This window comes from Botryllus schlosseri, chromosome 1 (genome assembly GCF_051294905.1).
Source record: "Botryllus schlosseri isolate E-star chromosome 1, Bs_hap1, whole genome shotgun sequence".
Lineage (NCBI taxonomy): Eukaryota > Metazoa > Chordata > Ascidiacea > Stolidobranchia > Styelidae > Botryllus > Botryllus schlosseri.
The window spans coordinates 7624125-7651894 of NC_137236.1; the positions used below are offsets into that span (position 1 = coordinate 7624125).

The 27770-nt window shown below is 39.3% G+C and overlaps 2 protein-coding genes across 2 annotated transcripts in view; one reads left to right on the forward strand and one right to left on the reverse strand.

Annotated features, from left to right (window-relative positions):
- LOC145433261 (intelectin-1-like) overlaps window positions 1–27770 on the reverse strand; it is a 105997-nt gene that overhangs the window by 66621 nt on the left and 11606 nt on the right. The window lies entirely within an intron of this gene.
- The window catches only part of LOC145432815 (intelectin-1a-like), a 31056-nt gene that overhangs the window by 1923 nt on the left and 1363 nt on the right, over window positions 1–27770 (forward strand). Inside the window, exons 2-4 of the mRNA XM_080309628.1 lie at window positions 21994–22094; window positions 23023–23327; window positions 26128–26350. Of these exons, the coding sequence (XP_080165754.1) occupies window positions 21994–22094; window positions 23023–23327; window positions 26128–26350 (629 nt within the window). The remainder of the gene's footprint in view (window positions 1–21993; window positions 22095–23022; window positions 23328–26127; window positions 26351–27770) is intronic.

A 27770-nucleotide genomic window follows, 5' to 3' on the forward strand; every position in this document is an offset into this window, starting at 1 on the left:
TAATTCGGCTCATTCGTGAATTCGTAGTAATACCGATTGTGAATTGGATGTATAAAGTGTAGTGTTGAAATTACCGGAAGCGGTACGAGGGGTCTGAAGGACTTTTTCCTCCAGATATTATATGTTGATCACCCTATGACGAGCAAGACCACCGTTTTTAGGTGTTTTGTGTAAATTTGGTAAGGGACCGTGAGTCATACAAAAGATTGCCAAGGGACCGTTTCGTGAAGTAGTCGGTAGTCGTGTAGTTGGTCAAACCACGGCCTTATCAACACACTACCGCAGAATTTCATGAATGACGTCATGAACACAAATAGAACCATCAAAATGCCACTCTCCAGTAGCATTCTTGCAAAAAATGGTTGCATGCTTTTATCGCAATTGCATTTCGGGTTCATTCCATTTTTGAAGGTCCACCGGTCCGCCGACTATTTTTTGAAATTTTACCGGTCCGCGAGCTCAAAAAGGTTGAGAACCACTGCTCTAGGGGCATCAAGCCTACAACCCACGCGGGTCGCATTCGACTCGTCAAACGATTTCATCCAGCCAGCGAAGCAATTCTGACTGGATTGAAAAATGCGTTACGTTTTTTAATGAGAAATACTTTGATTTGATTAAATAATCCACCAAAACAGCAAATCTCGAACATGTTCATAATAGACACATTAACTAGCGTTACTATACGTCCTCCATTAGGAGGAAATTTTCCAACTTTTTCTGGAAATTGAAAATGTCCTCCGAGGACGCCTAAATGTCCCCATGTTTGTCAATTCATCCTATTTTACAGATTTTGCAGCTAGGCTAATGGACAGGAACAACTGAAAATTGGCACAAATTCCGCAAAATAGGTAATGCGGACGCTCGGGCAGGTCATCAGTAGGGCTGGGCATAACGATCCGACTAAGCTTCTCGCCACTGAAAGTTAATTAATAAACAATATTTATAGTTTCGATATTAATTTTCACTGTTGATGCCTAGAAACCTTGATTGGCGGTATCGTAGGTTCGTAGCATGCGAAACATATATGACAAGGCTACGAAGGTTACTGGGCAATGGACATAGCACATTTCTTTTCCGAAGTCATGATTATCCCACAACATTGTCACCAAGTCGAATGAAATCGGTATGGTCAGGGAAATACCATACCTATAATTTATGAGATGGATAAAAGGCATTATATTCTTCGTGGTGACATAAACGGTGCATATTTGAACTTTGACTATCATATTGCGTTATGACGTCATAATTGGTCATACTAGATTACTCGACTCGAAGCATATCACGTGATTCAGAATCGAATCACCTAGGCACTCTAGTTTGCTCAGCCCTAGTCATCAGGGAGTCGGATCACAGCAATGACCTGATTTTAGTCAACACAGCAAGATTTCCAGTAAATATTTCCAAATCAGCTATCATCAATTTCATAACACTGACTTTAATAATTTTTAAAAAAGTGTCTTCCTTTACGGTTTCCAAAATATGGAAACCATACATTAACCATCCGACGAAGTTGCAGTTTCACTTTTAGTCACTATTATTAGCAATTCGGTGACACTGAAACCAATGTACCCTCTAATATTTTTACTAGTCCACGCGTAGCCTATACTCACCAATTCACTGCGCGGTCATTTGGATAACAGTGTGTAAACACTAAAAAGCCATCACTTCGGCTTTCTTGTGCGCGGCACAGATTTTCCTGTGCGCGGCGACTTCGTCACCAGTGCGTGACCGCGCACGCGCGCAGTTAGAGGGGGCATCGAATGATCCCTTATTCCGAAATGGCCAAACAAAGTCATCATTGAGTTTAGAGCAGTGGTTCCCAAATTTTTTCGGTGTGAGAGTCAAATTTATAATTTAGGAGTACAGTCGGGGCTGCACGAATACCAAGGCTATGAAACGGACGCAAACAGTCATCATGGCTATTTCGGAGTAGTTTTATTGCCCTAGCGAGATTTCAAAACTGTACACTGTTTACCGCTGCTTATCTGCTGCATTGGGTGTCCGTTGAGTGAATCAGCTTTTCTCGCCTAAACGCACGATACGCGAGAAATTTCTTTAGTTTCATGACTGAATCGGTCAATATGATCGGGAATTGCATGTAAGTAGTATAGTAGATCGGTCGTGACTTGGTGTTTTTTGCATGGGGCTCTTATGGGCGGGGTGGCATATCGCCTGGAAACCCGGGGTGGCATATCGCGCTTTTAGACCCCCCTCTCGGTCGCACATCGCCATTGGTTCTTATGGGTGCGCTCGCATGTCGCACTTTTAGATATAGGCATCTCTCGCACATCGCATGGAAAACTCGTGGTGGCATGTCGCACTTTTAGATATAGGCATCTCTCGCACATCGCATGGAAACTCGTGGCGGCATGTCGCACTTTCGAGTATAGGCATCTCTCGCGCGGTGTTGAATATGTACGAGTCACCAACAATAACCGCACCAACGGAAACGCGGCTTGCAATAGGATTACGCGTGCGACCTATATTTCGAATGACCTGCGCACCGAATTATTTCTCGTCCAGCCGCTACTATCGATTATTACACTATTCCTGAATCGTAATGAAAACTCGCGGTCGTGATTCGTACTTTCCCGTGATTCGTAATGGATTCTTATGGACGCGGTCGTGATTCGTACTTCGGGTATAGGCGGCGGCGGTGATTCGCCTGTCATGTATTCTTACGGATCTGTGGTGACTCGCCATGTGTTCTTATGGGTGCGGTCGTGAATCGCCCTTTCGGGTATAGACATCTCTCGCATGTCGTATTGGATACTCGTGTTGGCATGCGACTCTTATGTCTTATGGGTGCGTTGGCATGCGGTTAGCGTTATTCTTATGGACGCGGCGGAGATTCGTACTTTCAGCAAAAAAGGTGTGGAATAGTTTATAAAATCTTGGAATCACTCGCAGAATTATATTTTGGTAATTATTTTGTCACAGAGCCGGCGTAGACGGCGCTTCCAACACCAACAATAACCGTCCACACAAACTAACACTTCAAAAAAGGTGTGAAATATTTGTAAAATGCTACGATCACTCACAAGATAATGTCCCAGACATAACCATCATTCGCGACTTGATGTTACATACATACCAATCGCTCACAAGGTAATATTTTGATAGTTTGATACGGAACTTGATTTCACTCGTAAGATTTATTAAGTAACGAATAACAGACCGCCAGTGTCGGTAACTTGAATAGCGACAAATTGTCACTTATTTCCGCTCTAACCCTAATCCTTTGTGAAGTGAACGCTTATTCAAAAGGGTGTGATATAATTTTAAAATCCAACGACCACTCACCGGATAATGCTTCAGACATATAGCAATCTCTCATACCCGCTCACAAGGTAATATTTCGGTAATAAGTTTGTCACAGAGCCGTCGCAGACGGTGATTCGAAAACCAACAATTTGTCACTCGCCCGCGATCGCTATATGTTTCACACCTCCAGAATAGTGGCTGACTTTAGTTGCGTGATAAGATCCATGAAAATATTCAATCAATGTGTTAGTTTATCAACTTGAAATGAAACTCACTACACAAATCAAGTCGATTCGTATCTGAATGTTTTAAATCGGTACAACTCTAATCCTTTGACAAATCCCTTAACGCGTTTTTGTTGAATCGAACGTAACCCGAATATTACTGACGCCGACTTTCAGCCGCATCGAATTATTCGCACATTCCGCGCCACTGTTTTCACACTTATAGAATCAATACAAGAATCAAGAATCACAAGTATGTGCATTACACAGTTATTGTCTTTATTAACTTGAAATCAAACACTTAACAAAAACACGCAACTAATCATTTGGCAACTCTAGCATTACCAAAAAATTCCAGTATTGTTGATTGAAAATCCTTGAGTCATTATTATCAAAAATGTTATAGTACCGCATCGGAATCCATTCGCGGATGTACCAAAGGTAAATCCAGATAATCCAAAATGAAATATTTGGACTTTGACAAACATGACTACCAACTGTGATCCAGTCACATTTCAAGATCATACTTTGAAACAATCCTTGAAACTTACAACTCTATTCACGACTGAGTTTTCCGTTTATCAAATAGAGTTTCAGTAAATACTATCGCTATGGTGTCGCTATATTTTAATGTATAGAATCAATCAATGAAATAACACCTGTTGTAAATATTTCTAACTTGACAACCACTTGTCCATACCGCGATCGACTTGTGACGCGATGAGTTAAATCGGAATATTTCAATCTATTTGTCGAAACCTTGAACAAACTATCAGGTTATTTTTTGTTGTAATCGAGTGAACGGAATTAGTAATACGTCTCAACATTTTAACATCTTGCCACCAACAAAAGAGTAAAATACAAAAACCTTGTCAAGTCAATCCGTTTGTAACTCACCGAACCAAAGCAAAAAGTGTCCATGCGAAAAGTAGACAAGACTACACCAGTAATCACTACAATCCAAAATCCATAGCAAGTTCGGTTTTAGGCGTATACCACCAACTCGTCTTTTTATTTGTTCAACTGTAAAAGTCGTTACTATTCTGTAAGATAAAGTAATTACTACTCGGTATATTTTATAAACCAAAGTAAATACTACTCGGTGTCTGGTTTGAGATTAACATATTACATTTGAGTATACCGGATTTGAATGGCTGACCAACGTAGTTGAGAATTTATTTCTTACAATCAAACGCCGGTGTTACATCGAATGGTATCATACTGTAAACATAAGGATTGACACATTGATTTGATATATGAGATTTTGTAATGTTCGACCACGTCTTGATTATTAAATTATTCACGATAATTAGACCCGGTGTTGTGGTAAAGGTTATTAGAAAATATCACTTTTGACATCGAGCACCAGTCGAAGTGGGTGAACAATACTTAATCCTTTCAGTGACTCCCTGTTGTACGTGCTAAATGTAAAACATTACGAGGTTAAACTCTAAGACTTTGATCAGCACAAGAGCAATTTGGACTATCTTTACTGGCTGTAACCTATTCTACTAGACAAAACTCGCAGCATTAATAAAATCAAAATATGTGCTACACTGAAATCTACAAAATGTGTTTGTATTGTTGCTAGTAGCGATCATGCATTATCATTTGAATCTTCTAAAGTAATTGTAATGATAAAACCAAACTACTCAAAGTCATTACCAACACAAAAAACGATTTCTATGATATTCGTCAAACGCATCATACCCCAGTATGCAGAAATTATTTGTAGAGTGCATACCAACAAAGAAATCAGGAACACAACCAACACCGAAAATGATAAATGCGTTTCGTGCTACTATTGATACAAGTTCATTTCTATCAGGTGAAATAAACGCCATCACAAAACTCAGAGCATGCAAAGGTCTTGATTGATATGAATTTCGATTTGTGTCTTATGATACCGGCAAGCATTTTAGAAATATTATGATTCGTTAAACCAAAGTCGTATGTCCGATTAATAATTGATTGGAAACTTGATCACGTACCTCGATCATTACAGAAGATTATAACACCATTGTCGGACAATCTTTTACAAAAGGATCGAAACCAAGTAACCCAAAGTCGTTGCCGTCGCATAAACAATTTGTACGACGTTTGATAAATGTACCCGATACTTTGGTGTACTAGAAATATTTGTAAAACACACTCTGGTAAAGAAATCGAAAAGATATCCTACACCTAAATCTGATAAAACCATTTTACACTTTTTGTTCGTCAGTAGTATCCATTTGAATTTTTCCATTTCCTCTCGTCAAAGTAGATGTAATCATAGTCGCTAAAGAACTCACTTGGATGTGTTTGAATTCTAGACATAGTTATGATTTACTCGACGCAAGACCCAAGAACAACAGTAGTTTACAGCCGTGCACACATATCCAAAATATCGCACACTCCGCTATTCCTAAAGTACAAACACCCGATACAAAATATTACTTGTTGTGTTGTTGCGGCATCATCTTCACAATATCACCATTTGGTTTGTGTCAATTAGTTACTTTGTATGTTACCCCACAACTCTTACGAAAGTACGAAGGGTATTAACATCGCACTAAGTAATTAACTTTACTCGATATTCTCGCATTACGAAACTAAAGAATGGTTGGTTAGACTCTACAAACTGTTTCGATATCACAAGACCTTTATTGTCTGAATGGGTGTTCATGTATCTTAATATTCAAATAGTTCAACACAAAACTAGTACTAACAGAAACATCACAGAGTTGTTTACACAAAAGTTTGTATATGCGCACAGTATGCGAATACCATGTGTAAGTCCAGCACAATTGCGGTATCCATCCGAGTTTAGTTAACACAAATTTATTACAACGGAGTCACGTAAACTTTCGTGAAAGAAAAGCATACTCACTCCCAGAGGGTTATGTCAATACCATAGCAGTACCCCAACAACAAAGTACATATGTTTCTAGTCACGGTCCTTACATCTTTCACATAGATCAATCTACTTTGCTAACGAAAAGTGTTGAGTCATCACATGATCGCTCTCACAACAAAACAGCTAGTAGATATTATCATTCAAAATATTCCTAACCCTTTACACACCAGTGACAAATCATACAACGAATATGCTTTGTGGGTCGAATTGTTGTTCAGTGTCAAGTCTACCTGTTGAAACGTACATTAAACAGCGCAATCCAATTAAAACCACGAATCTATTTTCATTTCGTCACATACAGAAAAATAAATTTAATTTCCCAAAACATACTTGTAACCAATCGCTTTCATTAAACACACAACACTATAATAGTATTTACTTTCTACAACATAGACATTCCGGTGTAGTCAAGAAATATTTTTAATAATCAAAATCATCGACTTCTGTTTACGGTGTTAGTGTGTGCATGTCATACATGTGGGCTCGTGTTAAAATGGACACGACACGACTGACTGTAAGGAGATAGAAGTCTATCGCATAGATTTACATGTGGTCTTCGCTACGGTTTCAAAAAACGAATCATCTCTTTTGCATTGATCTAGACCGAGCAAGTTAGTTAATGACCATGGTTGTGTTTGTCATATGTGAATGATAGGGTTACTGGCAAATCTACATACAACAATCTTCTGACGATCATAATAACAATTTCATTTTCCGCCCTTCATAATTGTACAACTCGGTAACTACGTTTAACAAGACCAATCACACTACCAGCGTTGAACACAAGATACCTACCCAAGTAAAAATATCATTCTAGTTTGGACAACTGACGTTTACCTGTGTAAAATTATCATTTTCACTTGGAGGTCCACCGTTACCTAACTAAAATACCATTGTCCTTTGAAAATCTGGCGTTTACCCAGTGTAACAATACATTTTCACATGGGGGTCCATCGTTTCCCAGAGTAACAAACCCCTTTTCCTTTGGAAATCTATTTTTTTCCGTGGGTAACAAATCTTTTTCACTTGCAAATATATTTTTTCCTCGGGTAACAAACCTTTTTCACTTGCAAATATTTTTTTTCTCTTGGTAACAAACCTTTTTCACTTGGAAATATATTTTTTCTCTTGGTAACAAACCTTTTTCACTTGGAAATATATTTTTTCCCTGAGCAACAAACCATTTTCACTTGGTGGGTCGTCGTTTACCTTAGTAAAAATATCATTTTCCTTTGGAGATCCGGCGTTTACCAGTGTAACAATACATTTTCTCTTGGTCATCTAGCTTTTCCTAGAGTAACAAAACCATTTTCATTTTGAAATCTGACAAACACACCTGACAATTTGGTATTTGTTGTATTGACGATAGTTTGAAATAGATTACAACGAACAGTGACGGAAATATACACGGAGTTACAGAGTATACCTCCATCAGTCGTATCACATCAATATCATCGGTTAACCACATACAATATACTCTTGTACAAAGAAATGTATGTTTCGGAAAATTGGACAATAGGCTTCGATAGTTCTGTGATGTCCGGGTTCGTGCTTTGGATTTTCCAGATGTCGAAATGTCTGAATAAAACACCTCCTCGACGATGGTTGGTATGTGGATAACGGTGTTCGGAAAACGGTTGGATTTATGTTACCCATCGTGATAACAACTCCAGGTCGAGTTTTCCCCCCTGCATGTTTACTATATTGTATCTTTATTGGTTAGTGTATGTCTCGACATTCAGTTTGAAATCGGAAACCCTGATAAAGTACGTAACCGGATCCGGATACCAACTCTGAATCGATAAACCAATGAACAATATTCAAAGTAAACATGTTACATTCCACGAAAAAATACCATCCAGACATACGTCGCGCTTGTTTGCCCACAACAGTATACGCGTAAATGGAGGTGTGTGACATTGCATGCAATGTGTTGGTATACAAACATCGGGGAGTAAGCCTTCGATCCACAGACATTATCATAGCCGGTAATTTTGATGTAGATCGAATGTCACCCGATAACAATACCAATAAGCCACATTGCAATGACTCTGAGTCCGCGCCATTACATCGATATTTCGACACCGTTCACTGATTTATTCGATGGTGTTATCGTGTTGTAACATTACAAGATAGTCATGATCCTATCTGTAGACGGACCACCCAGATCAATTGGATACATCGGTCAATATCCATCGTGTTGTCGACACCGAAGTTTTCTGCTGAGACTACAGCGTTTGATCTAGGTGAACTATCGAAGTACGGTGCTCGAAATGATTCCAATCAGTCTTTCAGTCACGATGCATGGATGTCGCTACTCCCACATAACGACTCCGGATAAATATCGTGCATATGTCGGACTGATATTGTGATCCAATAAGGTATGTTTCTGTGGAATGAAGACTGCAATCGTACACCACAATAGAACACTACCTCGTGATTTCACACGCAATCATAAAACACACTTTCGTAAGGGTCTAGCTCGTCCGGTGACATTTCGAAACGGTCGTCACCACAAGAGATCGGGGTTGGTCTCGTCATATCGGAGCATTTTGAAACGACATCGTCACAAGTCTATTGACGTCGATTCAGTTGGTCATGTCAATCCGTTTCACAATCCACCGTTTTTCCACTCCCCGCACCATAGTGTTACGACACAGACAAGAAGCGTCGGTGGAAATAATAAAACACGGAAGGGACACTTTGGTGTTATTTGACATGGATTTTACACCAGATGAACCTCACATTCGAGCGATACATTGGAATGGTGCTTGTATTATTGATGTAGAAGGAACAGAAATGTATCGATTTATTGGTTTCGTACGTATCCAACAAAAATCTGGGTATATGATTGTGCATGGTTCGCATATTTGACTGTGAACGCTCTATTGGTATATGCTGTATAGTTCACTTTCACCGTCGTGCGAATAACCCATGTTATGGTTCGGTGTTTGTGTGTCTGTATGTCCTGCTTCAGATTGACTCAGAGTCATTGCAATGGGGCTTAATGGTATTGTTATCGGGTGACATTCGATCTGCATCAAAATTACCGGCTACGATAATGTCTGTGGATCGAAGGCTTACTCCCCGATGTTTGTATACCAACACATTGCATGCAATGTCACACACCTCCATTTACGCGTATACTGTTGTGGGCAAACAAGCGCGACGTATGTCTGGATGGTATTTTTTCGTGGAATGTAACATGTTTACTTTGAATATTGTTCATTGGTTTATCGATTCAGAGTTGGTATCCGGATCCGGTTACGTACTTTATCAGGGTTTCCGATTTCAAACTGAATGTCGAGACATACACTAACCAATAAAGATACAATATAGTAAACATGCAGGGGGAAAACTCGACCTGGAGTTGTTATCACGATGGGTAACATAAATCCAACCGTTTTCCGAACACCGTTATCCACATACCAACCATCGTCGAGGAGGTGTTTTATTCAGACATTTCGACATCTGGAAAATCCAAAGCACGAACCCGGACATCACAGAACTATCGAAGCCTATTGTCCAATTTTCCGAAACATACATTTCTTTGTACAAGAGTATATTGTATGTGGTTAACCGATGATATTGATGTGATACGACTGATGGAGGTATACTCTGTAACTCCGTGTATATTTCCGTCACTGTTCGTTGTAATCTATTTCAAACTATCGTCAATACAACAAATACCAAATTGTCAGGTGTGTTTGTCAGATTTCAAAATGAAAATGGTTTTGTTACTCTAGGAAAAGCTAGATGACCAAGAGAAAATGTATTGTTACACTGGTAAACGCCGGATCTCCAAAGGAAAATGATATTTTTACTAAGGTAAACGACGACCCACCAAGTGAAAATGGTTTGTTGCTCAGGGAAAAAATATATTTCCAAGTGAAAAAGGTTTGTTACCAAGAGAAAAAATATATTTCCAAGTGAAAAAGGTTTGTTACCAAGAGAAAAAAAATATTTGCAAGTGAAAAAGGTTTGTTACCCGAGGAAAAAATATATTTGCAAGTGAAAAAGATTTGTTACCCACGGAAAAAAATAGATTTCCAAAGGAAAAGGGGTTTGTTACTCTGGGAAACGATGGACCCCCATGTGAAAATGTATTGTTACACTGGGTAAACGCCAGATTTTCAAAGGACAATGGTATTTTAGTTAGGTAACGGTGGACCTCCAAGTGAAAATGATAATTTTACACAGGTAAACGTCAGTTGTCCAAACTAGAATGATATTTTTACTTGGGTAGGTATCTTGTGTTCAACGCTGGTAGTGTGATTGGTCTTGTTAAACGTAGTTACCGAGTTGTACAATTATGAAGGGCGGAAAATGAAATTGTTATTATGATCGTCAGAAGATTGTTGTATGTAGATTTGCCAGTAACCCTATCATTCACATATGACAAACACAACCATGGTCATTAACTAACTTGCTCGGTCTAGATCAATGCAAAAGAGATGATTCGTTTTTTGAAACCGTAGCGAAGACCACATGTAAATCTATGCGATAGACTTCTATCTCCTTACAGTCAGTCGTGTCGTGTCCATTTTAACACGAGCCCACATGTATGACATGCACACACTAACACCGTAAACAGAAGTCGATGATTTTGATTATTAAAAATATTTCTTGACTACACCGGAATGTCTATGTTGTAGAAAGTAAATACTATTATAGTGTTGTGTGTTTAATGAAAGCGATTGGTTACAAGTATGTTTTGGGAAATTAAATTTATTTTTCTGTATGTGACAGTTTGCGAGGAAATGAAAATAGATTCGTGGTTTTAATTTGATTGTGGCTGTGTTGTTTTAATGTACGTTTCAACAGGTAGACTTGACACTGAACAACAATTCGACCCACAAAACATATTCGTTGTATGATTTGTTACTGGTGTGTAAAGGGTTAGGAATATTTTGAATGATAATATCTACTAGCTGTTTTGTTGTGAGAGCGATCATGTGATGACTCAACACTTTTCGTTAGCAAAGTAGATTGATCTATGTGAAAGATGTAAGGACCGTGACTAGAAACATATGTACTTTGTTGTTGGGGTACTGCTATGGTATTGACATAACCCTCTGGGAGTGAGTATGCTTTTCTTTCACGAAAGTTTACGTGACTCCGTTGTAATAAATTTGTGTTAACTAAACTCGGATGGATACCGCAATTGTGCTGGACTTACACATGGTATTCGCATACTGTGCGCATATACAAACTTTTGTGTAAACAACTCTGTGATGTTTCTGTTAGTACTAGTTTTGTGTTGAACTATTTGAATATTAAGATACATGAACACCCATTCAGACAATAAAGGTCTTGTGATATCGAAACAGTTTGTAGAGTCTAACCAACCATTCTTTAGTTTCGTAATGCGAGAATATCGAGTAAAGTTAATTACTTAGTGCGATGTTAATATCCTTCGTACTTTCGTAAGAGTTGTGGGGTAACATACAAAGTAACTAATTGACACAAACCAAATGGTGATATTGTGAAGATGATGCCGCAACAACACAACAAGTAATATTTTGTATCGGGTGTTTTTACTTTAGGAATAGCGGAGTGTGCGATATTTTGGATATGTGTGCACGGCTGTAAACTACGGTTGTTCTTGGGTCTTGCGTCGAGTAAATCATAACTATGTCTAGAATTCAAACACATCCAAGTGAGTTCTTTAGCGACTATGATTACATCTACTTTGACGAGAGGAAATGGAAAAATTCAAATGGATACTACTGACGAACAAAAAGTGTAAAATGGTTTTATCAGATTTAGGTGTAGGATATCTTTTCGATTTCTTTACCAGAGTGTGTTTTACAAATATTTCTAGTACACCAAAGTATAGGGTACATTTATCAAACGTCGTACAAATTGTTTATGCGACGGCAACGACTTTGGGTTACTTGGTTTCGATCCTTTTGTAAAAGATTGTCCGACAATGGTGTTATAATCTTCTGTAATGATCGAGGTACGTGATCAAGTTTCCAATCAATTATTAATCGGACATACGACTTTGGTTTAACGAATCATAATATTTCTAAAATGCTTGCCGGTATCATAAGACACAAATCGAAATTCATATCAATCAAGACCTTTGCATGCTCTGAGTTTTGTGATGGCGTTTATTTCACCTGATAGAAATGAACTTGTATCAATAGTAGCACGAAACGCATTTATCATTTTCGGTGTTGGTTGTGTTCCTGATTTCTTTGTTGGTATGCACTCTACAAATAATTTCTGCATACTGGGGTATGATGCGTTTGACGAATATCATAGAAATCGTTTTTTGTGTTGGTAATGACTTTGAGTAGTTTGGTTTTATCATTACAATTACTTTAGAAGATTCAAATGATAATGCATGATCGCTACTAGCAACAATACAAACACATTTTGTAGATTTCAGTGTAGCACATATTTTGATTTTATTAATGCTGCGAGTTTTGTCTAGTAGAATAGGTTACAGCCAGTAAAGATAGTCCAAATTGCTCTTGTGCTGATCAAAGTCTTAGAGTTTAACCTCGTAATGTTTTACATTTAGCACGTACAACAGGGAGTCACTGAAAGGATTAAGTATTGTTCACCCACTTCGACTGGTGCTCGATGTCAAAAGTGATATTTTCTAATAACCTTTACCACAACACCGGGTCTAATTATCGTGAATAATTTAATAATCAAGACGTGGTCGAACATTACAAAATCTCATATATCAAATCAATGTGTCAATCCTTATGTTTACAGTATGATACCATTCGATGTAACACCGGCGTTTGATTGTAAGAAATAAATTCTCAACTACGTTGGTCAGCCATTCAAATCCGGTATACTCAAATGTAATATGTTAATCTCAAACCAGACACCGAGTAGTATTTACTTTGGTTTATAAAATATACCGAGTAGTAATTACTTTATCTTACAGAATAGTAACGACTTTTACAGTTGAACAAATAAAAAGACGAGTTGGTGGTATACGCCTAAAACCGAACTTGCTATGGATTTTGGATTGTAGTGATTACTGGTGTAGTCTTGTCTACTTTTCGCATGGACACTTTTTGCTTTGGTTCGGTGAGTTACAAACGGATTGACTTGACAAGGTTTTTGTATTTTACTCTTTTGTTGGTGGCAAGATGTTAAAATGTTGAGACGTATTACTAATTCCGTTCACTCGATTACAACAAAAAATAACCTGATAGTTTGTTCAAGGTTTCGACAAATAGATTGAAATATTCCGATTTAACTCATCGCGTCACAAGTCGATCGCGGTATGGACAAGTGGTTGTCAAGTTAGAAATATTTACAACAGGTGTTATTTCATTGATTGATTCTATACATTAAAATATAGCGACACCATAGCGATAGTATTTACTGAAACTCTATTTGATAAACGGAAAACTCAGTCGTGAATAGAGTTGTAAGTTTCAAGGATTGTTTCAAAGTATGATCTTGAAATGTGACTGGATCACAGTTGGTAGTCATGTTTGTCAAAGTCCAAATATTTCATTTTGGATTATCTGGATTTACCTTTGGTACATCCGCGAATGGATTCCGATGCGGTACTATAACATTTTTGATAATAATGACTCAAGGATTTTCAATCAACAATACTGGAATTTTTTGGTAATGCTAGAGTTGCCAAATGATTAGTTGCGTGTTTTTGTTAAGTGTTTGATTTCAAGTTAATAAAGACAATAACTGTGTAATGCACATACTTGTGATTCTTGATTCTTGTATTGATTCTATAAGTGTGAAAACAGTGGCGCGGAATGTGCGAATAATTCGATGCGGCTGAAAGTCGGCGTCAGTAATATTCGGGTTACGTTCGATTCAACAAAAACGCGTTAAGGGATTTGTCAAAGGATTAGAGTTGTACCGATTTAAAACATTCAGATACGAATCGACTTGATTTGTGTAGTGAGTTTCATTTCAAGTTGATAAACTAACACATTGATTGAATATTTTCATGGATCTTATCACGCAACTAAAGTCAGCCACTATTCTGGAGGTGTGAAACATATAGCGATCGCGGGCGAGTGACAAATTGTTGGTTTTCGAATCACCGTCTGCGACGGCTCTGTGACAAACTTATTACCGAAATATTACCTTGTGAGCGGGTATGAGAGATTGCTATATGTCTGAAGCATTATCCGGTGAGTGGTCGTTGGATTTTAAAATTATATCACACCCTTTTGAATAAGCGTTCACTTCACAAAGGATTAGGGTTAGAGCGGAAATAAGTGACAATTTGTCGCTATTCAAGTTACCGACACTGGCGGTCTGTTATTCGTTACTTAATAAATCTTACGAGTGAAATCAAGTTCCGTATCAAACTATCAAAATATTACCTTGTGAGCGATTGGTATGTATGTAACATCAAGTCGCGAATGATGGTTATGTCTGGGACATTATCTTGTGAGTGATCGTAGCATTTTACAAATATTTCACACCTTTTTTGAAGTGTTAGTTTGTGTGGACGGTTATTGTTGGTGTTGGAAGCGCCGTCTACGCCGGCTCTGTGACAAAATAATTACCAAAATATAATTCTGCGAGTGATTCCAAGATTTTATAAACTATTCCACACCTTTTTTGCTGAAAGTACGAATCTCCGCCGCGTCCATAAGAATAACGCTAACCGCATGCCAACGCACCCATAAGACATAAGAGTCGCATGCCAACACGAGTATCCAATACGACATGCGAGAGATGTCTATACCCGAAAGGGCGATTCACGACCGCACCCATAAGAACACATGGCGAGTCACCACAGATCCGTAAGAATACATGACAGGCGAATCACCGCCGCCGCCTATACCCGAAGTACGAATCACGACCGCGTCCATAAGAATCCATTACGAATCACGGGAAAGTACGAATCACGACCGCGAGTTTTCATTACGATTCAGGAATAGTGTAATAATCGATAGTAGCGGCTGGACGAGAAATAATTCGGTGCGCAGGTCATTCGAAATATAGGTCGCACGCGTAATCCTATTGCAAGCCGCGTTTCCGTTGGTGCGGTTATTGTTGGTGACTCGTACATATTCAACACCGCGCGAGAGATGCCTATACTCGAAAGTGCGACATGCCGCCACGAGTTTCCATGCGATGTGCGAGAGATGCCTATATCTAAAAGTGCGACATGCCACCACGAGTTTTCCATGCGATGTGCGAGAGATGCCTATATCTAAAAGTGCGACATGCGAGCGCACCCATAAGAACCAATGGCGATGTGCGACCGAGAGGGGGGTCTAAAAGCGCGATATGCCACCCCGGGTTTCCAGGCGATATGCCACCCCGCCCATAAGAGCCCCATGCAAAAAACACCAAGTCACGACCGATCTACTATACTACTCATGTATTGCTATCAATTTTCATCCTGTCTCTGTTCACGTAATCTGATTTAGCGGTAGAGCTGAGTGAGGTGTGTTTGAAAAGGTATAGGTCCCCTCAATAGTAATTAAACATCTCCGGGGGTATACCCGTTGACAGGAACGTAACAGCACTTCGTCAGGACCCCGGGCTCCTATAAGGTGATAAACTGACCCAGCATCACGTTGTCCGCTTTTACCACGAAATTAAAGTTGTACTGTTTAGTGAGACAGCGCGACGCGCGAATATTTCGATAGTTCATGATAAAATCGGTGAATAAGATCGGGAATTGCATGGTTGTCCTCTTTGCCCACGTAATCAGACTTACCGGTAGAGCTGAGTGAGAGGTGTCTTTGAAACTGCAGACCCCGTAATATTAAACATTTTCAGGTGGGCTTGACTTAGGTATGACTTCTTTACATGGTGTTATTTTGTGACCTCCCGTCTGCTATATCAAAAAATGTAGAATTGCCCAAATCCAATAAACTGAAAGATCACACGATTTCAGATAGGTATTTCTTCACTGGCATATAATTTTCTTTCCTGCGGGATGGTATTTGTCTTGTGAGGTTCAGATTGCCAAGACAAGAACATTCGGCGCCGGTCATTTAGGCGCCTATATGGACAATTAAACCTATATGTATTTTGTATATGTCACGAAGTTTTTGGTATTTCGAAGTTTTTGGTTAGCCTAAAAGCAGTCCTTTACGGCCAAGGCTTTCTCGTTGCCGATCGTTCTGACACACTTCTTGGAGTCACATGTTACATGGCCTAAAACTTCATATGTCATGGTGCGTTGTGGTGCGGTCATGGCCAATGCTGATATGCCCATTTCTATAAATTTTGCGTATTTTTTGGGGGGGAAGAGTACCCAATAATCAAGATATGTGGCGCATTAAAATCGCGCCAGGCGCGAAAACTTTTTGAAAAAGTTGCATAAATTTTCAAAAAAATACTCTGTTATTTATGCTAATTCACGAAGTAATTTTGGTCCCCCATCGAGCTCGGCCTCCTCAATTGAGGGGTTTGGGGTGCGGCAGCTACGGCCCTGACTATAGGACTACCAATTATGGTGCTTTTAGCCGGCTCAGCAGTATGCATCTGGGCGTATTCAACCGTGAGTCACGTGTTGCACATCTAGTTATCACAGGGTTACCATACGTCCTCTTTTAAGATGATTTGTGCTCTTTTTTGATTTTTTAAAAGTGTCCTCGGTGGACGGCCAAATGTCTTATTTTTTGAGATTTTGTCTTTTTTTTTGAGGATTTTGGTTACATATAGGGCCAAATTCGACTGATATACATTAAGTCAGCACTGTAGGAACGCTATGGCTGCTATTTCGGGAGCTGGACCGGAAAGTTTACCTTTTTTCAGGCAACCACCTGTTAATGTAAAAGAAAAACTGTATTTTCCGGGAGTTGAGCCTCTTTTTCTTTTTTAGTCAAGCGACCACGAAGTGGGAAAAGGTTACCATTTTCTCAGGATTTTCCTCCAGTTTTGAAAGTTATCAATACCTATTTATATCTATAGCTACTGCTCGTTGAACTGGAAAGTTAGGGCACATTGCATTGAAACAGCAGTGACGTAACGTTAGCAGTCTATACTCACAATTTTCCTGCGATTCTATAATTAAAAACTACAGAGGTCAAGCCAAGCAAGAGTATTTTATAAATATAAATTTTATTTTTTGTCATAAATCAATTTCCTAATATATTTTGGGGGGCCGCAAGAAGGCTCTCTGGGGGCCGCGCCTGGGAATCACTGGTTTAGAGTGTTATCGAAATATGGACCCAAAGCAGTTAATCGCGAAAACGCAAATGCAAAACCATCATAAGCGCAGGTTCTACGGCCAAAACGATAATTCACACAAAATCCGTGGCTGCACTGCACTGTATAACTTCTGAATTAAACACCCCGTGCCACCAAAAAACCCCAGGTGGTGATTTAGGCTAATATTAATGAACCTAATTCCGACATCTGCGTTTACGTCTAAATGTTTTGTATCCATAACAACGCACACGCAGGGCTAATATCTGCGCACTCTACGGCTTAAATAAAGGCAGCACACAAATATGCTAACTTATATAGTCGCTCATTGCGAATAAAGGCGTTGTTAGAATAGAACCTCTATGGTCCGTAAAACAGCTGACTTTGAACAATAACAGCAACAACAATGTGCTTAGACTGAAATTAGTTTCATCATTTTGAAATGCTTTACCAAGCGTTATTCCGAAATATCACATCATACATAAGTCTTGGGCCGCAAAATGTGACATCGCGGCCGCGTGTTCGCGACCCCTGAGCTAGAGAATGAAGTATTCAAGTGGAAAACCAGGGTACGAATTTGGATGGAAGAAACATTTGGCATCAATTGACTGATACTGAGCGCAAGCGTTGTCTTTTGCCTTCCGTACTGCGAATGCCTTTTCACTCGGGAGTACTACGTTTCGAATAAACATATAGCCTACCACTATTTGGATATGTCGATCTGATTCAATGAATAGTCAATTGTGAAGCAAATCCTAGTATTAATGCGTTTATTGATGCATTCGCACGTTCGCTTCTGCGTAACTCATGCATATTAACCAACAGAACAGCACGAGAGAATTGAAAAAGTGAAGCACATTTCAAGATGAGTACACCAACTGAATTTCTTTCAGCGTGCTTGTACGATGAAGTGCTATTCATAATGCGGTAAAAAAGATGATGGTTTTGCAAACTTCATCATTTTAGCCAACTCAACAGCCAACATATGTGTTTTACATGTTCTGATCTGAATAAAGTTGACATCTCATCCAAGTGACGCGTGCAAAATTATCGTTAGAAAATGCCAACCCAAATCCTTGCTACTTGTTGGTATATGATACACATCGATATGACCATTTGTTAGCTGACATCAGATATTTTGGCCGCCAGAATAAACCGTCCAAGTAGTTCGTATGCTTGGTAAAATAAGTCGCTAGCGGTGGTCAAAACAATATGAAAGAATGAAAGCTTTACGATGTCAAATATTTGTATTAGTAGTACACACGCAATACCACCACTTTTCATTTATCGATCGTTCTCGTTCTGCAAATGGGTCTTCAAGTTGAAAAGTCTGTAAAGAGTAGGACATCTCGTTGACCAGACTATCGAACATAACGCGATGCACTTGTCGCTCTCAGTTATTGATGGCGGTAACGAGTAATCTGAAAGCAATTGAATAGTATCTTCATAGTGAAATGAACCCGCGTATTTTCGGCTGACACTCGTCAAGGGTAATCGTCAGCAACTAGTAGAGAATTCAAAAGAACAGCGTATATCAACAATCGTAACACAAAATATGACGTCACCAGCACGGAATGTCGCATACGAGAGCGTCTAATGTACTATTTTTAGATGATACACGAACTCTTTTTGTTGACACAGCCACTTCGTGTATCATTTAAAAATAGTACATTAAACGCTCTCGTATTCGACATTCCGTACTGGTGACGTCATATTTTGTGTTACGATTGTTGATATACGCAGTTCTTTTGAATTCTCTACTAGTTGTTGACGATTACCCCTGACGAGTGTCAGCCGAAAATATTCGGGTTCATTTCAATATGAATACACTATTCAACTGTATATTGAAGTTCTGTACCTCCAAGAAGCTGTTCAATCTGAAAGCACTATACATCATTTCTTCCTACAAGCGTTACTCAAGCTTGAGATTATAATTGCACCGGCTGGATTCAATCAAAATCGCCACAATTACACAATAAATGAATTGTCGGTAACACACCTAACCAAAGTTCGGAAGATGATAAATAACGTCGTGGTGGATAGTAGAGCAGTCGTGTTTTTAATATCCAGATATAAATTTTGGTCGCGATTAAACCAGAGCGGTTGTTTAATATGTCTGTGATATTTGCTGAATTTCTCTCGACAAAAGAATTTGTCTATAGTTTGTTATTGCACGTGGTTTGATTATGTTACATGGCTTGGTCATGAAAATTTTCCAATGTTGTGTTGCACATATTTGTTTGATGACGTATAGGAGTTATCAGTAGGGCGTTTTTTTTGACATGTCAAAATTTGTTAAAATTTTGTCAAAATTGTAGCGTTTGGTCTAAATGTGTCAAAATTGTTCATTGAGTCAAAAATTGTTTGACGTCTGCATTTCGTTTTTATCGTAGATTTTGCACTGTCGGTGAACGTATCATTTGATATTTCACAGTTTCAGCCTACTTTATAGGTCTACCGTTGTTAACGGCTAATTGTCTGCTCATTGTGAATCATAAACGGTCAAATAAATCAAATAGGTGGACATGGTATTATGGTCAACGTACCGCAATATCGTAACTGAAGAAAGAATTCTTGGGCATTGCATCATTCCTATATTGAGAAGTGCATGATGAAAGATTGTGATGTAGACAACATTGTCAGAATGAAACAACACGGTGTGTCACCAGCAGTGTACGCTTAACTCAAGTGTTGTCAGCCAGAACCTGCTTCTGTTGAACGTCCTTGGCAAGTTTCTGAGTAAGGACAAGCACTTTCTACCCAAGAATGTAGGAAAGTATCCCTCGTTGCATTATAATTTTTTTAAATTATTTCCACCATGATACGTATTGTAACCACTGGAATTCTTCATAGGAACAGATTTCGTTAAAATATTGTTTTTTTTTCATGTGAAAAGTTGACCGTTTCTAAGCCCAAAATGTTTCTCTCAGGCCAAACGTTAGGACAAACGCCGTTAGGACAGCCAGTTCCAACCAGAAATGAAGATAAGTGGTACAATTTTACCATTATGAGGAAAAACACCTAATTTGCATACGTTAGGTCAAAATTTGGTAAAAATTCAGTTTTGTTTAGATTAAAAAAGTCAAAATTTTAATTTTGCAGGTCACAATTTTCCCTTTTTTGTGGTAAAAATAACCGCCCTAGCTATCACATATCAGATTCTTTATAACTGTAATTGGTCTGGGGAATCCTCAGGCAGTAATATACGCAACTTAGAATTTTTTAATGCGCATAATCTCCAGAAATAAATCGAACTGCTTTCGAAGTTGTGAAAGAACGGCCTAATAATAGTAGAGTTTAACGGCTTTTCATACCGTTGGGATGGATTCATCTATATGGGTGTAACACGTGCGAGTGCGGGACTGTTATAGACACAGATATTTCGGAATCGACCCTTATCGCGCCAGGAATGTGTAGACATGAAGTTTTGATCATCATGCAGCACAAGGGGCTTGGGCTGCAAAGACCGAGGGCGATAAAACCGTAAACCAAAATGACCCGCGCTGGTTGCCCAAAACCTTCCATATGGATATGACTATTCGTCGGATTAGTCAGCACTGAATAGTTCCGTCTTTGGAATATGAGCCTCGCACAGGAAATTATTGCACCCAATTTAAACTACTACTTTTTACCGTAGGTCACGGTTTACCAACATGCCTCATCAAGTAATTACCAAAAATGTCCAAAGTGTGAAATCAATCGCTAATTTCGATGATCCATGTTTCACCAGCAGGCTTTAAACGTCACGCAAATTTCGTGAAAAAAGGTTTGAGACCTTGATATACGCACAGAGTTCAATAGAAAAGAGTTGTGCCTAAATAACAATATACGAGAGAAAGTTCATGCGACATCAACCTCTCTAGACCAATAACGTTTTTTTTGTGATGAATCAAGTTACCAGACGTGGTCGAATTAGTCACCGTCACTACTCAAGTAAAACTAGATGAAACGCCGGAATTTCTACTCAAGTAGAATTAGGAGTGGTGGGCCACAAGTATATAAGTAAGTAAGTAGGTATTATACGCTTATTTTTGCCCAAAAAACTGAAAACTATCAGATAGTGTGAGTAGGCAAAATCTTCTTACAGTACATAAAAAAGTAGAAGTACTTCATTACTGACCACCTCTGCAAGTTACGTAGGATTACGTTTCGTACAACAAATTGTCGGCAGCTTCCCTACTTTATGCATGCCCGTAAGCCCCGCCATACTAATTTACTAACATCAGAAATGCATTCATTTCAATGTGTGACGCTTGGATCGCGAGATGCCAACAAGACTCAGATTTGAGTCTTGGTTTAATAAGTTCAAGAACCACTGGTTTAGCAGATGCCCGTGTCGCTTCGAACATAATTACACCAAACCATGTTTCGATTATTAGCGTCCGGAAATTAGATTAAACAGCTGCCTATTTCATACTTTAAATTTTGAAAGAATTTAGTAAACGGTAACCTTCTAACACTCCGATCCTCGGTATTCTACAGATCCACTCGGGTCGAATAACAATCCAGCTCAAAGCTGTAAGGAATTGAAGAGACATGATCCTAAACTCAGAAATGGACTGTACTACATCGTCGACAAGGAGGTAAGTATTGGTCTGATAACTTCACAATTGTTGTGAAGTAGCAATGTGAATACGCAATCGTCATTTCCATCTTGTTTCTTAACGATATGTTTGTATAACAAGAGAGCCATCTCGACTAACGTCTCTGAAACGCTTCAAGCTTGCTATAGCTTTCACGTGCCGAATATGAGGTCACATTGACATATTGATTATATATATCTTTCGCTGACGACGCACAGATTCGTCATGCAAAAAAGTACATTTATATTCTCTCACAATCCTTTTGCTATCGCTGAGGACCCTGCGTGACGGGACCCGTTGCGGAGATTGTGTTTTGATCATACCTGATGCATTCATATGGTTGGGATACAACAAAGTAAACCCAGTACGTCTGTAATTAAAACGAAGGAGCTCTACACAGCATATGCCCCTAAGATTCTGAAGGAAAGAAGTCGTTGATTTTTGTGGAGCAGTGCGTGGAAAGAAACTGGTGCATAAACTTGGCTATTTCTAGGTGTATCGTATTTTGCATATTCAACATACGAAATCTTTTGAGTATTGAGTCATTGATGAAACATGCACGCCCTGTTGGCGCCCAAGCGGTGATGTTCGCCTGATGAAAGTACATTCTTATTCGCAACACTCCGGCAATTAATGCCATGCCGTATAACTTTGTTCGGAACAAAGACCACCATAAGAACATTAGGAATTCAGAGCGATAGGAATCTCATAAGGTAGTGGAACAGATCACACCCCCGGGATAATTTGGCATTAAAGGACTCAAGGCCCTTGTGACTCAACAATCATGATCTACGTCAAAGTAAATGGTTCGATTTATCTAATTATCCAATGCGTTTTAATAAATTCTCAAACCATATCCAAATTCTGTCATGTAAACATGAAACTTCATCGGAGAACAAGAAACACTGGTTGGCGTGTATTCTTTCAGGGAGACGTCTTCCAAACTTACTGCGACATGGCAGTTGGTGGTGGAGGGTGGACTCTTGTCGCTTCGATCCACGAAAACAACATAAAAGGACGGTGTACTGCAGGTGATCGCTGGTCTAGCGAGCAAGGCGTCAGTGCTCACCATCCCCACGGAGACGGATTTTGGGAAAATCGCGCGACGCACGGGAGAGCAATATCAGCCACCAACGACGACTACAAAAATTCAGCCTATTTCAACATGTACGCTGGCGACATTATGATCTGGCATGTTCCGAATGGCACGCCTCTTCACGACTTCGAAAACAGGTGGGCAAGCATGGTGATATAACAAAATAAATGAAATTTTAGTGATTCACGCTTGTGCCCCTTTTAGAAGTATAACTTTCGAATCGACTCACTATAAATATCATCATGGTCTTATAGTGACGGGAAATTTCGATGAAATTCCCAGGGTTGTAACCAAGTCACAAGGCTCCGAATCACAAGTCAATCTCACTTTTATAGTTTTGACTCGAGTCAAGTCGAGTCATTTCAATTCACCCCCGAGTTAAGTCCGAGTCCAAGTCAGCGAGCAGAGGGTCGAGTCCGAGTCAGGGAGTCATGACTCGAGTCCGACTCCAAGTCATTGTGTAGACTGCTCAGTTCCCAGCTAAAGTCTTGGTAAACCCACTTTTTATGACTCTGTTTCGTGATATCGAATGTTTCGCATCTATGATATACCAATTTTCCTCACTTTTAGCAGTTTCTGGTGGCATATTCAAGTACCAGTACCAAAAGACGAAATCCCAATAGTGTGTTGGCTTCGGAATTACGATGAAATGTCGGTCTTGGCCGTCTGAGTCTCGAGTCATATAACTTGGACCGAGTCAGGGTTGCAATGACTCGACTTGACGGGAGTCATTTTCTCAAATTACGGAAATGACTCGATTCGACTCGAGTCAATCTGCGTAATAACTAGAGTCCAAGTCGAGTCATTTCCGTATTTTGAAAAAATGACTCGAGTCAAGTCGAGTCATTAGAAAATCGTGACTCGGGTCATTACAACCCTGGCAATTCCACCCAAAAAACATTCTTGATGCTTCATTTCTGCGTAAATTGTCATGACAAGTTGACCCGAATTTCATGTCAACGTCGGTGGTAGCCAGACGCGCTCATGCTGTGACGAAGTACTTCCACGCTTTCAGAGTACTCAAGGTAGTTTTGCCCACGTGCAATATTTACTGAAATGGTTATATTTCAGACTAATTCCAGTTCCGCCCCACAGTTTGTTAATTGAAACTACTCACTCTTTATACTTTTGGATTTGAAGTATAGAAATCAGTCCCGGGGCACGTTTCTATCTAACTTATGGCTGTATTTGTGAACCATCTGGACAAAATAGCCCCTATAATAAGGTACCTGAACATAATTTCGAAAATTGGGTCTATTTTTAATGTTAATATTCAATTTTTGTTTGTCTACCTTATAATTCTAAAAGTAGTTATTCAGTTGTTACTTTCGCTTTACGTAGTTTTGAAAACCGCTACCTCTGTGTCTATACTTGAGCACCAACGATAACAACCCTTACCGCCTCTGGTGGTAACTGATTATGGATTTGGCTAAATTGCCATAACAATTGATGATGAATATATTTTTATTTTTATTGATATTATTTATAATTATCTTTATAATATTATAGCGCACCCGATACGGTGTAGAAAGCAATATCGGCAACGCGGGTGTGTTCCTGGGCTCAGGATCTCGTCTTTTCGAGATTGCCGCCCATTCGCACCCGCACTCGTAAACGAAACGCCCAACAACACACGCAAGTCTATTCAATTATATATAACATTACTTTAATGACACAATAATTGCGATGTACACAAACTGATAAAGAAAAACGCACGACCTGCCGATACGAGACATTCATACAGCAACTGAACTTCACACAAACCTATTTCCGACACCTTGGTCTAAACCTACATCAACAGCAGCATTGCCGTTTACAATCGAGTACGGACTTCCAACGCGACGACATCACTCCCTACGTCAGGCCTGCATGGGTAAAGTGCGGCCCGCGGGCCAAATTTCCCCCGCGGAGTGGTGTATGGTCATCTATGGTAATTCAAGTCGAGATGTTCAAAATCGAGTATCTGATTGATTCTATTCTGAATCGAGAATAAGGCTTCGAGTCGGGTTATTTATCACTCAGTATGGCGTCACAGCAGTATAGATGAGTTTGTCCGGTAAATGCAAACCCTTCATGCGAGCATATTGAAGATTGCGAGTTCTCCACCAAATTCAGGATGGTGATATTGGGGAAAATTATAGGAATGCGTTTTGAGACAATTCTGTAGTTTTATCATTACACTGGAATGTGTTTTTCTGACATGATATGTTGGATGCTTTGATACGACCGATCAAGGCTTTCGCGATGGGCAGAAAGTATCGAAAATACCATTTTTAATCTTCGAAAACTCGTCTGTCACTACTCGACTCAATCCATTACAATTATTATTCGAGTGCCCGAATAACAGCCCTAACTTTAGGGTTACCATATTTTGGAATCCGGGAAGTAGGACAATTTTTCAAAATCATAAAAGTTAGTTTACCGAAACTGAAAACAGCTGATTTTGAAATATATTACCAGATTTTTACGTTACTTTTGAGGTGTTAACTAAAAATATGGTGATCACTATGATTCGACTCTCAGATTACTTGCTCTAACGTCCGCATGACCTATTTTGCGTCATTTATGCCGATTTTCAGTTGAATTTGTCCATTGTCCTAGCTGTAAAATCTGGAAAGGATGACGAATCGCCGAAGAGGAGGTCATTTATTCGTCTTCGGAGGACATTTCTGATTCCCCTAAAAAGGAGGCGAAATCCTTCCAAATGAGGTCGTATGGTAACCCTACCTCACTTTAACCCGTGTCTGACCGTTTATAGCTGCATGGAGACGGGAAGCGTGCATAAACTTCCGACACTTGACAAGAGACTGTAGATTCGATCTTTCCCTGATCCACACACCACATGCTTAACGATTGTATTTCATAAAGCACGAATCAGATGCGCAGCGATGGATCCAAAAAGAAAAAACGAATCTTAAAAGCGCTTTTCATTTTCAGGGCGCTCATGAAATACTACACCAACAACGGATTCCTACCTACCTTCGGTGGCAATCTTGCAACTTTGTACTCTGATCATTACCAAATAAGACACGGGCAATATGTGAAAAACGTTGACAACGGTCCAGCTATACCAGTGGTGTGGGCAAAAGGAAACTCGGACTATTATTTGAGTATGCTGGGTCCGAGATCAAGAGCTGAAGTTGATGGCGGATATGTGCAAGTAAATTATTTCCATCCTGAGTCTTCTAACCAGTGGAAACTTCCTCTATTTATACCTGCATTCAGTCGACTGTTCAGTGTTCACGCATAGCATCAATTTGTCTATATCCATTTGTTAACGTAATCAAGAACGACGACACGGAGATTATAGATAATTTGACACCTGACGAAAGTAAATTCAAATTGTGTCAGAATGGATATAAGTAGGGCGATTTAATTGGACATATCAATATAAGTCAAATTTGTAGCGTTAGGTCACAAAATTGTCAAAAGTATTTACAAAGTAAAATTTTCTGCAACCTGCTTTTCGTTTGTACAGTAGATGTTTGCACTGTCGGTGAACTTATCATTTGACATTTCAAAGCTTGTAGCCTACCTTATAGGCCTACCGTTGTAGACGGCTCATTGTCTGCTCATTGTGAACCATAAACAGTCAAATGAAACAAATAGGTTGACATGATGTTATGATCAACGTACCGCAATGTTTTGACTGAAGCAAGACTGCGTGGGCATTGGTTCTCATATCAAGCAGCGCACGATGAAAAATAGTGATGTAGACAACATTGTCAGAACGAAGTAACACGGCGTGTCAGTGTTTCCACCGAAAAACTGCTGTTGCTGAACGTTCCTTCTCCATTCTTGGCAAGCTACTAATTAAGGACAGACATTTCCTACTCGATATTGTTGGAAAGTAGGCCCTATCTGTCGCTGGACTACAACAAATTTTGATTATTTCTAACATAATGCGTGATGTAACTACTCGAATTCTTCCCAGGTCCAGACTTCATTAAAATAAAGTTTTTTCATGTTAAAATTGGTCAGTTTTTTAGTCAAAAAAGTTTACATACATGAGGTCAAAATTTGGTCGAAATCAAGCTTTTAAAGGTCAAAATCTTCCAATTTTAGGTAGAAAAATAGGCCTAGTTATAAGCCTTATATTAGATTGATCAAAAATTCTCAGTGTCGTAGCGGTGATGAAACTGGTGACGTAATACGGTTAAAATTGTTGGTATCTTCACTAAATCAAAAGTGGAAGCAGTAGTTTCAAAGACTTATTAAAATTATCACAAGTAGATCTAGAAAATGAAAACCTGACAAGTACTCAATAGTACATTTGTACAAGTGTCAGTAAGTAAATTTGGTCAATGGGTATAGAATAATCTCAGCAGTTCATTGGAGGTCGCCTCTTTATTAATTCCAGGCTGCATCCACGCGCTGGATATCCTACGATTCGTATCACGTTATTACTGAAACATTTGGAAAGTGGAACGGGCGCATGTTTTATCGCAAAATCCAAGGCCAAATTCCGCCTGTTGTTAGTAAATACGGTAATGGCACGTCCCAAAGCTGCACCAATGGGTTGTGACTTCGACTCCAGAATTTTTACCAACATGTTAGAGGAGGTTTATCTCGACGGCCTA